The following is a 13,345-nucleotide window of genomic DNA, read 5'->3' as shown; positions in this document are numbered from 1 at the left end:
TAATATAATTTGGTTTATAAAATAATATATGCTTTTTTTCCAGTCCCTAGTAATAGGTTATATTGCTTTTTTTTTTCTTCTTTTTTTTCTTTTTCCTGCCAACTTTAAAGGTTTGTTATTTTAATTTCTGAACCTTTCGACGGCTAGGCAAAGATTGCACCTGTTGTTTGCCCACATGCATCTTAATTGTGTGTTGGTCCCTGACCTCTAATGGTTGGAGGTTGTACTTGTAGTCCAAGCCTCCAGTAACAAAATAAATAATTTTGGTAATTTCCAAGAGTAGAAGATGCTTTTCTGAAATATTAAAAATTTAATTCTGGAAATTGTATTTTTGAGTTATACTCATTTTGTTTGGTGATTCGAGAAACATTATTGTGATATTTCAGGTAGTTTACCAGTAATTTACAGTTTTGAACAGTTTTTTTTAGGTTAGGTTAGCTATATTAAAATACTGTAAAATTTCATAATTATTCTTAGTAAAGGGGCTGAGACTTGAAAACTCAAAGCTGAGTCAAGTAAGTAGCTTCAGCTTAATTTTACTCAAAATTTGAGTTCATTGTACTCGACCGAATGAGAATCAACAGTATTTTTCTTAAAACTCGATACACATTTGACATGTGCAGTGAACATTAAAAAATGTAGTACTATTTTGCAAAAAAAAAATTACAGTAATACTTCATATTTACATTTTTAATATTTGCATTTTCCTATGCAGTTATCTTGAAGTAAGATTTATTTTACAAAATTTATACTAACTGAAAAATGTATATCTTGCTTTTTACGTTTCAGAACACTAGAAATCAACTCCATTTAACACAGAAAACAAAATTTGAAAATTTTATAATGTTTCCCGTGTACTTTTTTTTTTTCAACAATTACAGCCTCAAATTATTGTGTCATGTTCTGCATAAATGTAGCGAAGTGATAGATAAGATTTTTTTTTTCAATAGTTGCTTATGCATTTCTGCACCAAGTTAGTGTCTTTTTTTTTATATGTGATGTGATGTTGCAAAAATCTTAAACAATTGTAATTTTTTAAGTGGGAAAAATTGTTGTTAGCCAGTACATGGTGAAATAAGGTGGAAAAATTATATCGCAGTTAACCATTCTCCGGGTTGTGTTAACATTTTTTATTTCTGTAATTTTCTAGTGTATGTATGTGCAGGTTTTAACATTTCCATTGAATGGTGTTAAAAAAATTCAAATTCAACTTTGAACTATGGGAGATCTGTAAGTTTCCATCCCCTTTGGATAGTATCTGGTGGGAGATAAGTTAAACTAAAGACTTTTATTTAAAAAATAATAACTTGAGATTTTCTTTTTAAATTAACATTTGTTTTAATTAACCAAATATTTATAATTACAATTCATTAGTCTTTCCATTACAACATACGGGTGTTCATTACCAGATAACCAAGTACGAGGGTTATTTTTTTTTCAACCTCCGATCGGCTGTAATAAAAAAACGGGAATGAATTGGGAAATTATTTTAATGTCAAAAGAAACCTACATCTTTACTCTATTTTTCCACATAATCACCGTGCAGATTGAGGCATTCGTCGTACCGATGTACCAGCTTTCCAATACCCTCTGCATAAAATGATGCCTCCTGCCTATTCAGCCACGTTTTAACAGTGCCCTGCAGTGTGATTACAGTTTCATTTCTCCTTGGCATGCCCATTAATCGATACCCTAATCGCTCGTACACGAATTGACACGTCTCGTAGTGTTTACCCCCTTCCACCAACCATGTGGAGCGGCCAACTCACACCTCAGTTGAAGCTTGGTTATGGGAATGTAACATGGCTGCAACGATAAACTGTACGGCGAAATGCGAGCTGCGTGGAGTCATCCGTTTCTTACAGGCAGAAGGGCACACTGCAGCAGAAATTCATCGCCGAATGAGTGTTGTGTACGGTGAAAACTTTATGAGCGATGGCGTTGTGCGAGAGTGGTGTCGGAAATTCCGCGAAGGCCATATTGATGTTCATGATGAAGGTGGCCAAGGAAGGAAGTCGGTAGCAACAGATGAAACAGTTCAGAGAGTTGATGCAGTTGTTCGTGAGAGACGTTGATTCACGATTTCAGAACTGTCTGAACAATTTCCGCTCATTTCAAGGTCAGGCCTATACGCCATTGTTACAGACAATCTCGGATACAGGAAAATCTGTGCCCAGTGGGTACCCAAGATGTTGACTGACATCAACAAGGAGCGGCGAATGGCATCAGCCTTGTCATTTTTGCTGCGTTACGCAGACGATGGTGAACACTTTTTGACTCAAATTGTGACAGGTGATGAAACATGGATTCATTTCGATAATGAAGAAACAAAACTTCAATCACAACAGTGGATGCACACCTATTCTCCAAATAAGCCGAAAAAGTTCAAACGGACATTCAGCACCAAGAAACAGATGGCTACAGTGTTCTGGGATCACCAAGGTGTGCTACTGGTTGATTTCATGGAGCCAGGGACAACAATCAATGCTGCTGCATACTGCACGACACTACGACGGCTAAGACAGTCGATACGCAACACGCGGAGAGGAATGCTGACATCTGGTGTTGTCTTACTTCATGACAACGCCCGACCGCATAGTGCCGCCGTAACACAACAACTCCTTGCAAGATTTTGATGGGAAGTGTTTGATCACCCTCCTTACAGTCCGGATTTGGCACCGAGTGACTACCACCTTTTCCCCACATTGAAAAAGTGGCTTGGAGGACGACGCTTCAATACCAATGATGAACTGCAGAGCACTGTTAAAACGTGGCTGAATAGGCAGGAGGCATCATTTTATGCAGAGGGTATTGGAAAGCTGGTGCATCGGTACGACAAATGCCTCAATCTGCACGGTGATTATGTGGAAAAATAGAGTAAAGATGTACGTTTCTTTTGACATTAAAATAATTTCCCAATTCATTCCCGTTTTTTTATTACAGCCAATCAGAGGTTGAAAAAAAAAAATAACCCTCGTATTTTAAAAGGGACTAGCATCTTAAAAATCAAAACTTAATCAAAAACTTAGGCAGAGAGTATCAGCAATACTTAAAATTATTTTAAGATGACCAACTGAAATGATACGCCTCCTCTACCGAGCTAGTTTCCCTTCGGGGACATAACATATAGTTACATGTTAACAGCGACTTCTACATCTGTAATGATGTGCTCGTTCAAATTGACTTCCCAACTCGAGTGAGCATAACATTACTTTCTTAGTGACAACAGCTTATAACTCCACAAACTTGATACGTCTAGGGCTTTACCTACCCAAGTGAGCTTAACAAATTTGACTTAAGCAAAATCCAAAAACTTGACCCTTCTACTTCTTGATCCGCAAATTCATTGCCTCGCCTATCCAAGTGAGTCCAACACATGACTTATACATAATTCTGTAAACATGAGTTACCAACTTGTTACTTCAAGCTTCCTGTGCGAGGGAGTTTAACAACATGCAATTGTGAACTACAACTTGTTACCTCGGGCATCTTCCGACCTGAACAAGCTCATGCCCTTAGAGGGGCTACCAACAAAATAAACATGTGATTAATAAATTTGAATAAAACCCAGCTAGATGCGTCATGGAAGAAAGTAAAACATGTTGTGATTTAGCGAACATGGGATGGAAACGTAAAGCACAACCAAAATGACGAAAACTATCCATACAATTTATTGCTCAGAATAAATATGAAATTGCATTAACCTTTCACATTTGTGATGATACAATTAAGGGTACAAGTCCTTTAGTATTCGAAACTATTATTCGACACATAGTCATGACAAAATATACGCATATTATTGCATCAATAAATATAAAAGTTCATATATAATCCCGCTCGTGAAAACAATATCATATCATTAGCAACGTATCCAAATATATTACACGAAGAAAATTTATTATACAGAGTTAACGCCGTACGAGACACCTACATTACTTTCATTACAAGCATATAAATTCAAAACCCTAAACAATGTTTACAAGCAAGCAATTCCCTAAATTAACAAACTAACACATAGAACCAACACGATTTATTACACAGAAACCGAGAAGGTCAAGCTAACTGCTCCTCGGGAGGAGATTCAAACAGGGTGCTCGTGCTTGTGGTCTGTCCGATCCAACGGCCAAGCCCAGTAATAAATTAGAGCAATTATTTACGGCCAACAGCAATGAATAAAGAGTATTTTCTTGTACAAGCACGGCCAGTCAAGGTAATCAATACTTAAGGCAATAATAAGAATGAGAATATTAAATCTGGGGGAGTTGCGCCATGGTTCGGGTATGGCGCAGCAGTCATACTTCAAACAGAAAATTAACTCCAAAGCAAACAAAGCAGACACAGGAAGTCGAAACAGGATTTAGAATATAGAACCCTAACCTCAGGAGAATTTAAGCTACATCAACAACAAGAGCATGGCCACTTCACACTAATTTAAAGTTACGACTGCTTAAGCATACATACCAAAACCATGTCGCGACACCTTCGGACCGGAACAGACCCGAGGCCACAGGGGGCTTACCAATTTATAATCCCAGTGACGTCACTGGAATCGGCGAAGGGGAAGAAAGGAAGGTGAAGGTGGAGGCAGAATGATAGGGGAAGGGAGCGGTGGCGCTCGGCGGCGCGCGGTTTGAAGTGGATCCACTTCACGCTTAAGGAAACAACAATATCCTTTTAGAACGATCCGGTGTTGCCTTAACCAAATTTCATTAACGATTCAGGCCAGTTAAGAGGCAAAATTTCACCCATGCACACGGGCATAGCACAACTAATTTTTCCACAGTGTGACCAATAACGACAGAACACCAGCACTGGCATGCTATTAATATTAAGTCAACACCAGATATCGGGATGTCAGGAATTTACAAAACATGCTATACACATGCGGCCGTGCCCCCATTACTGTGCCTGTGCCACCTGAGCTATAAATGAACTTGAGTTACTTATGCAGGGTCAAAACTACTAAAAACATACTGTGGATTATCTTAAATTAAAATTCAGTGATACTGTAAAATTTGTACACATGTCAGACTCGTGCAATCACATGGACAGGAACATGATTTCATAATCTTTCAAAAAAGAGACTATAATAGGGTCTTCTATATAGTTTGTTACAAGAGTGTAACAATGTAAAAAAATTTGTGGCGGGCCAATTTTAGGTATCTTTAGATATTACATGAAATTATACATTTAAATTTTGAGAGAATTTTGTATTCGAGGGACAGTAGCATGAAAACAAACTGTTGTTCTTAAAATATTAATGGATACTTATTGCATAGGTGAATGCAAGAATAAAAATGAAACAGTGTGTATGGGACAAAGCTTTTTTGTCGAGACACATTTTGCCAGGGAATGTTGAGTGTGAGTATGCCACTGTGAGATAAGACATGATTCCAATTCCCAGGTTTAAGTCACAGGTAAGCTATGATGACCACAATGCCAAGTTTGGAGCTGGCTGGCGACCCTGCATGGCCACTGGCGTCACACACCATGTCACGTGCCGTCCACTGACGTAAGGCATGCCATGCGCGTCTGGCCTGATTACAAAGGTCATTGCTACCCCCCTCCTACCTCCACTCCCCTTCCTCGGCGCGGTTATCTATCGCTGAGCAACCTTGGGAATTCCGCGGGCCACCATGTGAAGTGACTGGAACGGGCGCCACCTTTCTAGACTTTTCGGGTGTCGGGTCGGCCTGGGATGAGGCGACACGTCGATTTTAGAAGGGCGCCCCAGGTTCTTAAACAGCGACGCCATCCTCCACGTGAGTGCCGCGAGAGTTTCAAGCGAGTTCCAAGAGTTTGGAGAGTTCCGCGAATGAAAGGAAATGCGACATCTGTGAAGAGGGTGAGAGACACCCTTGAAAGTGGCGCGATGCAACGGAATCGAGAGAGTGCGACTGAGTGGCGCAAGACTGTGTGTGTGTGTGTGTGTGTGTGTGTGTGTGTGTGTGTGTGTGTGTGTGTGTGTGGGGGGGGGGAGGGGGGGGGGGGGGGGGGGGGGACAGGCTCAAGGTAAGAGATGAACTATTGTTGAGCCTAGCTCCAGTGAGGAGTGCAAACTGTGGAATTTGACAAACATTGAGTTGATGTCGCCGGGGGTTGTCAGTACGTTAGAGAAATGTTAATTATGATGGGCGCCACCGTGTCTAAGATACAAGGACCCAGATGAGACTATTAACTAGGGGCGTGACGTTGCCCGTGTGGGGACATGACTTGACCCCCGTACACTACCTACAAAATAATTAACCTGGACCCGCTCTCAGCGACGGGCATGCTATGAAATAACATTGTGGGCTCTTATGGCATCCCACACACCAACCTGGAGTTCACACGTGGTCAAACAGAAAAAAGGACAAGTCCGATAACGTTGTGATTTATTATAGTCTACACGGTACACTTTCCGCGTGAGCGCAGTACATAAAGAATTACAAAATATATTTAAACTGTTGAAAAGCCTTGCGGCACGACTGGTTTACGGGCTGTCTGGCCACCACGTGGTCAGAATAACGAAGTTGAAGTCCTCGGAGTGCAGAGTGCATCCTACCTCGGGTGGTGATGCTAAGCGACTGGGGTGAGCGATGGCCGCCGGGCTGGCAGGACAATGGCGTTGCGTGCCAAGACGGATTGTACCGTTATTCCGAGCCGTATCGTGCCATGGCATATTTAATAAAACTAATTAAATTACAAAAAAAACCTTTAATATTATAACCTGGCGGTTCATGAACTGCAATCAACTAATAATTGATTTACACAAGAAATAATTAAATAAAATTACAATTACTGGATAGCCTTCGGCAAGTCTGAGTGTAGCGGCCCTTTGGAATTTTTGCAAAGAAGAAACATATGAATTACAGTGTAAGGCCCTGAACTTAAATACACAACACACATTAAATAAATACAATAATAATACTTAATTATAAATTAGAAGGGAACGAAGCACTGGCTCGACTCTGCCTCTTGCTGGGCGTTCACACACGTACACACGCACATGTCGGCCGCGGGAGATTTGAATGTACGGCACGGAAGAAAGAGGGGTAGGAGGGTGGTGGCATATCGGGCTAGAAAGGCAGCAGGCCCAAACGATGTCAGAGTGACTTGCCAATAAACATTTTTAAGTGCCAGTGATATGTGATCGGACATTTTAAGTAAAATTATTTATTAATAATGTAAATATTAGTAATTAATAAAACTGTAATTAAACTTAATTGGGCTATCTCTAACGAACACAGTTCTCCCAACATAGGGTGTGTGTGTGTGTGTGTGTGTGTGTGTGTGTGTGTGGGATAGCCCAATTAAGTTTAATTACATTTTTATTAATTACTAAAACTGTGTGTGTGTGTAGACACACACACACTCACTCTACACGCACTTCAATCCACCTCTTAAATGGTTGAAGACCCCATAAATTGGGTGGTATTTTTAACTTTCAGGTGAGGCTCCACAGTCTCATATTCCAGAGATGGTGAACCATTAATCGGATGCCGCTAGAGCTAGATAGCATCTCCATCTTTCACTGATCCTCATAGGAGTAGCATCACCAACTTCTGGATTGTGGCTATAGGTCTTCTAATGCAAGTCATATTTAGCATTTGTTCAGTCCCGCAAGACGTGCAAACGTACAAATGTTTGTCTTGCAGCATAGTGGTGAAATTTACCGCAAAATGTTACGGTGACTAGGTATTGAATTAATAAAAAATAATTGAGAAATAGGAATGATGAATGTTTGTATGTGTATGTTCAAGGAGAATATGAAATTGTTTATTGAAATTCAGTTTAACAATACTGTCTATTGTTAGTTGTTTTAATCTAGTGTGTATTTTTTTCAGGTATTGGTACTGCTGTATGGTGGAACCGTTGTGAAACTTGATAGACTCACAACTTTGTCATTGTGCCCGATTGTTTTGGCTGCGTACTGCGTTGGAAATCTCATGAAAATGGTATTTTTCAGCTTTAATTTTTTTTTTCTCATCCACTGTTCTGTTTATGGGCTCCATTTTTTATTATTATTATTTTTATTTAAAAACCTTAACAATTTGCCAACAGCCCAGTCTTTGGAGACCATTCGGATCAATTCAACGATTCAGTTCAAGGAAAGTGGGGGAGGTGGGGTTTTGAATTAGGAGGAGGAGGAGTAGGAGGAGGAGGAAGTTGCCAGCTCAGTTTCTTCTCTTCTTTCTTGTTGTTTCTTTTTTACTATCATTCTGATACTGATCATTTGCGCCGATGACCGGCGCCGATCATTGCCGATCAGACAAATTAAGAATTATATAGCTTGTTTGATGTTAAAAATAAAAATCTAAAAAAAAATTTAATGAAAAAGTTACCTTATGATAACTTACCATTTATTTAACACTTCTGACAGAAGACAATTTTTTCATTGGTTTTTAAAAATTAACAATAATATAATGTAAGCTAAGTTATTCCTATTTCTACTATTTCTAGACCTTCCCACCCCACAAACCAAAGTATCCGTACGACTCTTTTACAGGTCTTGAAAATAAGTGCTTTATAAAATCTACAAAAGATTTTCCAAATAAATAACTAAACGCTACTGCGATACTAAGAGTGCAACCCAATATGCAATACACAAATTCAGTGACACACATGGTAATTCTTGATGAATTGTTTTGAAAATAAACAGTATATCATGTGTTGATATTTAAGATTTACTTTGTTAACCAATGCACACAAAACATTAACACTTGACAACTCTTTGTGGGTTAGTTTCAAAATAAATATTAAGTTTTTGTCTAAATAATGCAGTGCAGATCTTGCAGCATGTAAAAGCAGCAAGCCTAAAAGAAAAAAAAATTAGGCTATTGTAAAAAAAATCAGAAATTTTTGCTTGTTTGTTTTATTTTACAAACAACTTTATGCAACAGAACAATTTTCAATAAAATTTTAACTTGAGAAACGTAAAATACAAAACAATCCGATCATAAGAAAACAATAACAAATGGGTATATTCAGTTCAAAGATTAATGAATGCACAAAATATGAGATCCGTGCCTTGGTAAAGCGCGTGCACCATTTTCATTGCTAGTTTGCGCCACTAGTCCCGCTTGGTGCTGGCCATAGATACTACTAGCGAAGTGCACAGTCTTCCTGATACTATCCATATCTATGGTGCGATAAAGTTATTATATATCCATTTTGCTGTACAAATCTGATCAAAAAAATTTAACCTATTACTGTATATAACAAGTGCTAATTCATCATCACCTATGTAAAACTTTTTCCTTCATTCTTTCTTTCTAATAGTTCTTGTGCTAGGACTTCATTAGTAATATGGTCATCCATTTTCTCAGAGAATTATCCATACTTCCAGAGAGCAAACATTCCATATAAATTCTATAAAACATAGGCACCATTTCACTTTTCCAGAACAAACTTTTACAACCTTTCCCACACTCAGGTGACTTCCAACTCATGTAAACGACAAACAGAAATCACTCGTGGTGACTTGCGGTGTTCCTTGCTCTTGATAACAATTTAATGATGAGTTCTTGATACTCAAGTCCAAGCATTCTGCCGTGGTGGAGCCACAGCGTGCCTGGGATTTTGACTGCACAAATCAAACAACATTACGTCAAGGGCGGGAGTATTTGTTTGTGTCCAGATATGAAAATGGATATTTCTTGTTTCCAAAATTTTATTTTCATTGTTGCTGTTCATGCAGGATGAGAGCCCGCATCGTGTCATGCTGCAACTTAAAGATATCGGTGGGTTGGACTACGGAAGCGGAATGGCATACAGTTTCTTCTATGGGTACTTGCGGATGATGCTTCCTGACAGAGGAGATCAGAACACTGGTAAGTTCAGTAAGTAGTTTTAACTTGAAAATCATTCTCACACACCAATTTGGCTATCTCATTTTTGGATCATTACTATTAAGCAAGGGATTTTCTAGGTCACTTATTCTGATAGCTCTCTTGCAGTTGTTGTTGGGTCACGTGTTTTCTTATCAGTACTAACTTTATTTTCGAGTCGTAAGAGGCAACACACGGGAACACTTGCTTCACCTTTTACTGTTATTTCGAGGGTGTATCAGTAATAATACACATGTCAATTTTTAAGTAGAAAAACAATTAGTAAAAATGAAATAATTTACTAAAAAGGGAACTAGAGAGCGCTACTGACAACAAGTTCTTGTGATTCCGTGTACCGATAGCGTTCTTCAGTCCTAGGTAAAAAGGTGTTAGTGATTACATCGTCAACTGTGGAGGAGCAACAAGCACCCTCCGATTTCCATCTGAAGGAGTTCCACCCATGAAGCAGTTCCTCGGCTGTGAGAAGTTTTACTGACGACAAACTCAAATGGGCCATGCGAATGAGGCTCTTTTTGCAGCCGAAGGAGTTCTATGATACCGGGATTTTCAAACTGATCCATTGTTGGAACAAATGCCTCAACATGCATGGAAGTTATGTGGAAAAGTAATAAATGGGTAATGTTTTAATTTCTGTTTCAAATTGTAATTTTTTTTTACATTATGTGTATTACTTATTGATACGCCCTCATTAATAACATTTAGTAAATATCTGTTGAGAAAATTTAAGACAAAACCTAAATTCAAGACAGCAGTTTATAAATTTATAGGAAATTTATAGGAAAATGCCTCAAATAACAGTAATTAAAAGAAAATGTAATTACCAACATGGCATGTGATATCAAGCCTTGACAGGGTTTATGATTCTCAACATCTTGAATTTCCAAACATATTTACACCGCATCAGCACAGCTTACATATGATTTATGTTGGCGTGACGTGGCTGAGGACCAAGCGTCAGGTTCTTTGGTGAAGAGAATATTCGTGGACTGGTGTGACGATTACAGCAGTTGTAGTTGCCTCCAAATTATCAGTTATTTCCACCCGACTGTTTCAAAGTGGAGCCTATCATTTTTACTTGTCTCAAATATTACTCTTCTCAAAAGTAGTGTCTGTGGGGGTACCCATTTCCCAACTGTCATTAGCGTAGCAAAACATGATGTTTGTTTAAACCACTGACAACCACATGAAATTGTTTATAATCATGTTTGACTGAACAACAGTGGCTTAAGAATAGTTAGGCCTATGGTTGTAGATCCCGGGGAGGCCAGGGGGTCTGGGCTCCTCCTGGAGTTAAGAAGCCCCTCACTGAAGGGGGCCTGCTAGTATTTGCAAAATCCTGACTTTGAAATGGGGTTAGTAAACAAAAACATCGAAACTATTTTTAATGGAAAATTTTCTGTGTATATTTTTAAGTTTTCTGATATTAAGTAAGCATATGGGCCAAATAACAACCATATTTCATTTATCTTTGTACTTTTATACTCAAAATGGGAGGATGGTGGCGTGGTGGACTCTCGTTCCAGATGAACTGGGTACGACTGTTCCGGACATCCTGATTTCAGTTTTCTGAGGTGCTTCTTTACTATAGGCCAAGGCTGATTTTCTCCCCAGCACCCATGGTCTGTGTTGTGTTTTACTAATGACCTCGCTATTATCGAGATGTTTAGACCAAACAAAATTAATTAAATTTTCAGGCTTAAAGGAAAAGATTGAACTTTTCTGCAACAAAGAGAAGCTGACGAGCGCCAACTTTCCAGTGAAGAAATTGTTTGTTTTGATCCCGGCTTCGGGCCACATACCGGCTTCATTGACGCAAATGGACCACAAGGGCTGGCTGGATCAGTGCAAAGTAAGTGTGCCTCTCCATAGAGTTTTAAAGGTTTGAGTGTAAAGTGCTGCCAGTAATAATGTGGTTGTTGATGATGCTCCTTGAAGAATATCAGGGAGCCTGTGCAGCATTATGTTGGTGTTGGGGGAGGAGAAAGCCCAGGTAAGAATCCCAGTCAGTTTGTCTGGTTATCCATTATTTTCCTGACTTTACTCCAGGCAAATCCTGTAATGGTGCCTTGCATAATAAGTGAATCTATAAAATGGTAAAGCATGAAATTCACAAAATACAACAAAATTCTTTTATTTTTAACGTGAATTCACAAAATATCAACATTTTTGTGGAAACATAAAGTTTTGTGCGAAATACTGCTATTTTTTGTGTGTTCATCAACATTTCTGAAAGCCTTACATGATACGTCATAGATTTTTAACACATTACATTAATTTTGATATCAAAACATTTTTTTTATTTTTTTTTTATTGTAATTGTCACATGCCCACCAACAGCCAAGAGCTTTAGCGGTGGGCACAACATATACATACAAGGACATTGGTCTCTGAAGGTACATACACACTCCTCTCGCGTTGGCACCAAGAGCCGGCAAGCACTACCTGAGGAGAATCCGCAACAGGTAGGAATAACCCCAGTTGGCCAACGTACACAAGGGGAGAGCGTAACATACCTGCAGAGACAAGACAAAACAGAACAAAATACTAATATACATAATTATTTACACACAGTAAAGAAATGAAATTATATAGAAACACAAACAGTAAAAATGAGACATATAATAAAAAAATAATTTATCAATAAAATCATCCACAAATTATTTTATAAAATGCAAGAATCTACCAATTTATTTAACAACAAATTTATCAATAAAATTTTTAAAAAACATTGCAAGAATAATTAGAATGACTTATTGAGAAATGATTATTTGTCATTTACTTCCCAAGTTTGCTTAATACTAAATGTTAAAGTATATTGAAATTGGAGATTAATCTTAAATTATAGCATTCTTACTATGCAAAGTACATAATGTGGACAATTATAAACAGCTATGGAATTGAGGAACTTTAATTCCTGTATTATCAAGAATATATTGAGAAATAATTTTGGAGTTTGAAACAGTTCTTGATAAATAATTGCATCAAGATAAACTCTGCAATCTAAGAGAGAGGGTAAGAATGGTGGAGAAAAAGGTTTAAGTTTCATAAAATTAATAAGTTTAGTTTGTATACTTTCAATTCTCTCACAATCAGTTGAGTTGATAGAATTCAAAACTACAGAACAATATTCAAGTTTTGTCCTTATAAGTGAGAAATAAAGAGAAAATTGATTCAGGATTGGTTGCATAGTATCTCGAATATAGGTTTTTAAGAAGAAATATATATATAATGTTATTAATGTTCGATGTATTACCTGGTTTTAATTATTCATTTAAAAGTCACAAAATATTTAGCACAACAGAGCACAATTCAGAATTTAACGGGTACCTCCATTAAGGGAAAAAATACGTAGACTTATTACAAATTACATTATATTGCCCGGATAAGTTCCGGGCAGCGACGGCTGGACAAAACACTTTGTCGCCTCGCTGTGAGCTTTGCCTATGACTACGGTCAAAAATTTCTAATTTATTTAAATGTCCGAAGAGAAAAAAAAGGGTTGTTAGGCGTCGCTC

At 38.1% G+C, this 13,345-nt stretch overlaps 1 protein-coding gene across 1 annotated transcript in view; it reads left to right on the top strand.

Moving 5' to 3' along the window:
- The window catches only part of LOC134527619 (stimulator of interferon genes protein homolog), an 87,628-nt gene that overhangs the window by 62,719 nt on the left and 11,564 nt on the right, over positions 1-13,345 (top strand). Inside the window, exons 5-7 of the mRNA XM_063360463.1 lie at positions 7,827-7,937; positions 9,680-9,812; positions 11,525-11,679. Coding sequence (XP_063216533.1) covers positions 7,827-7,937; positions 9,680-9,812; positions 11,525-11,679 — 399 coding nt within the window. The remainder of the gene's footprint in view (positions 1-7,826; positions 7,938-9,679; positions 9,813-11,524; positions 11,680-13,345) is intronic.

Source organism: Bacillus rossius, chromosome 1, assembly GCF_032445375.1.
Source record: "Bacillus rossius redtenbacheri isolate Brsri chromosome 1, Brsri_v3, whole genome shotgun sequence".
In the NCBI taxonomy this organism is placed as follows: Eukaryota; Metazoa; Arthropoda; class Insecta; order Phasmatodea; family Bacillidae; genus Bacillus; species Bacillus rossius.
This window is presented reverse-complemented; position numbering and strand designations above follow the sequence as displayed.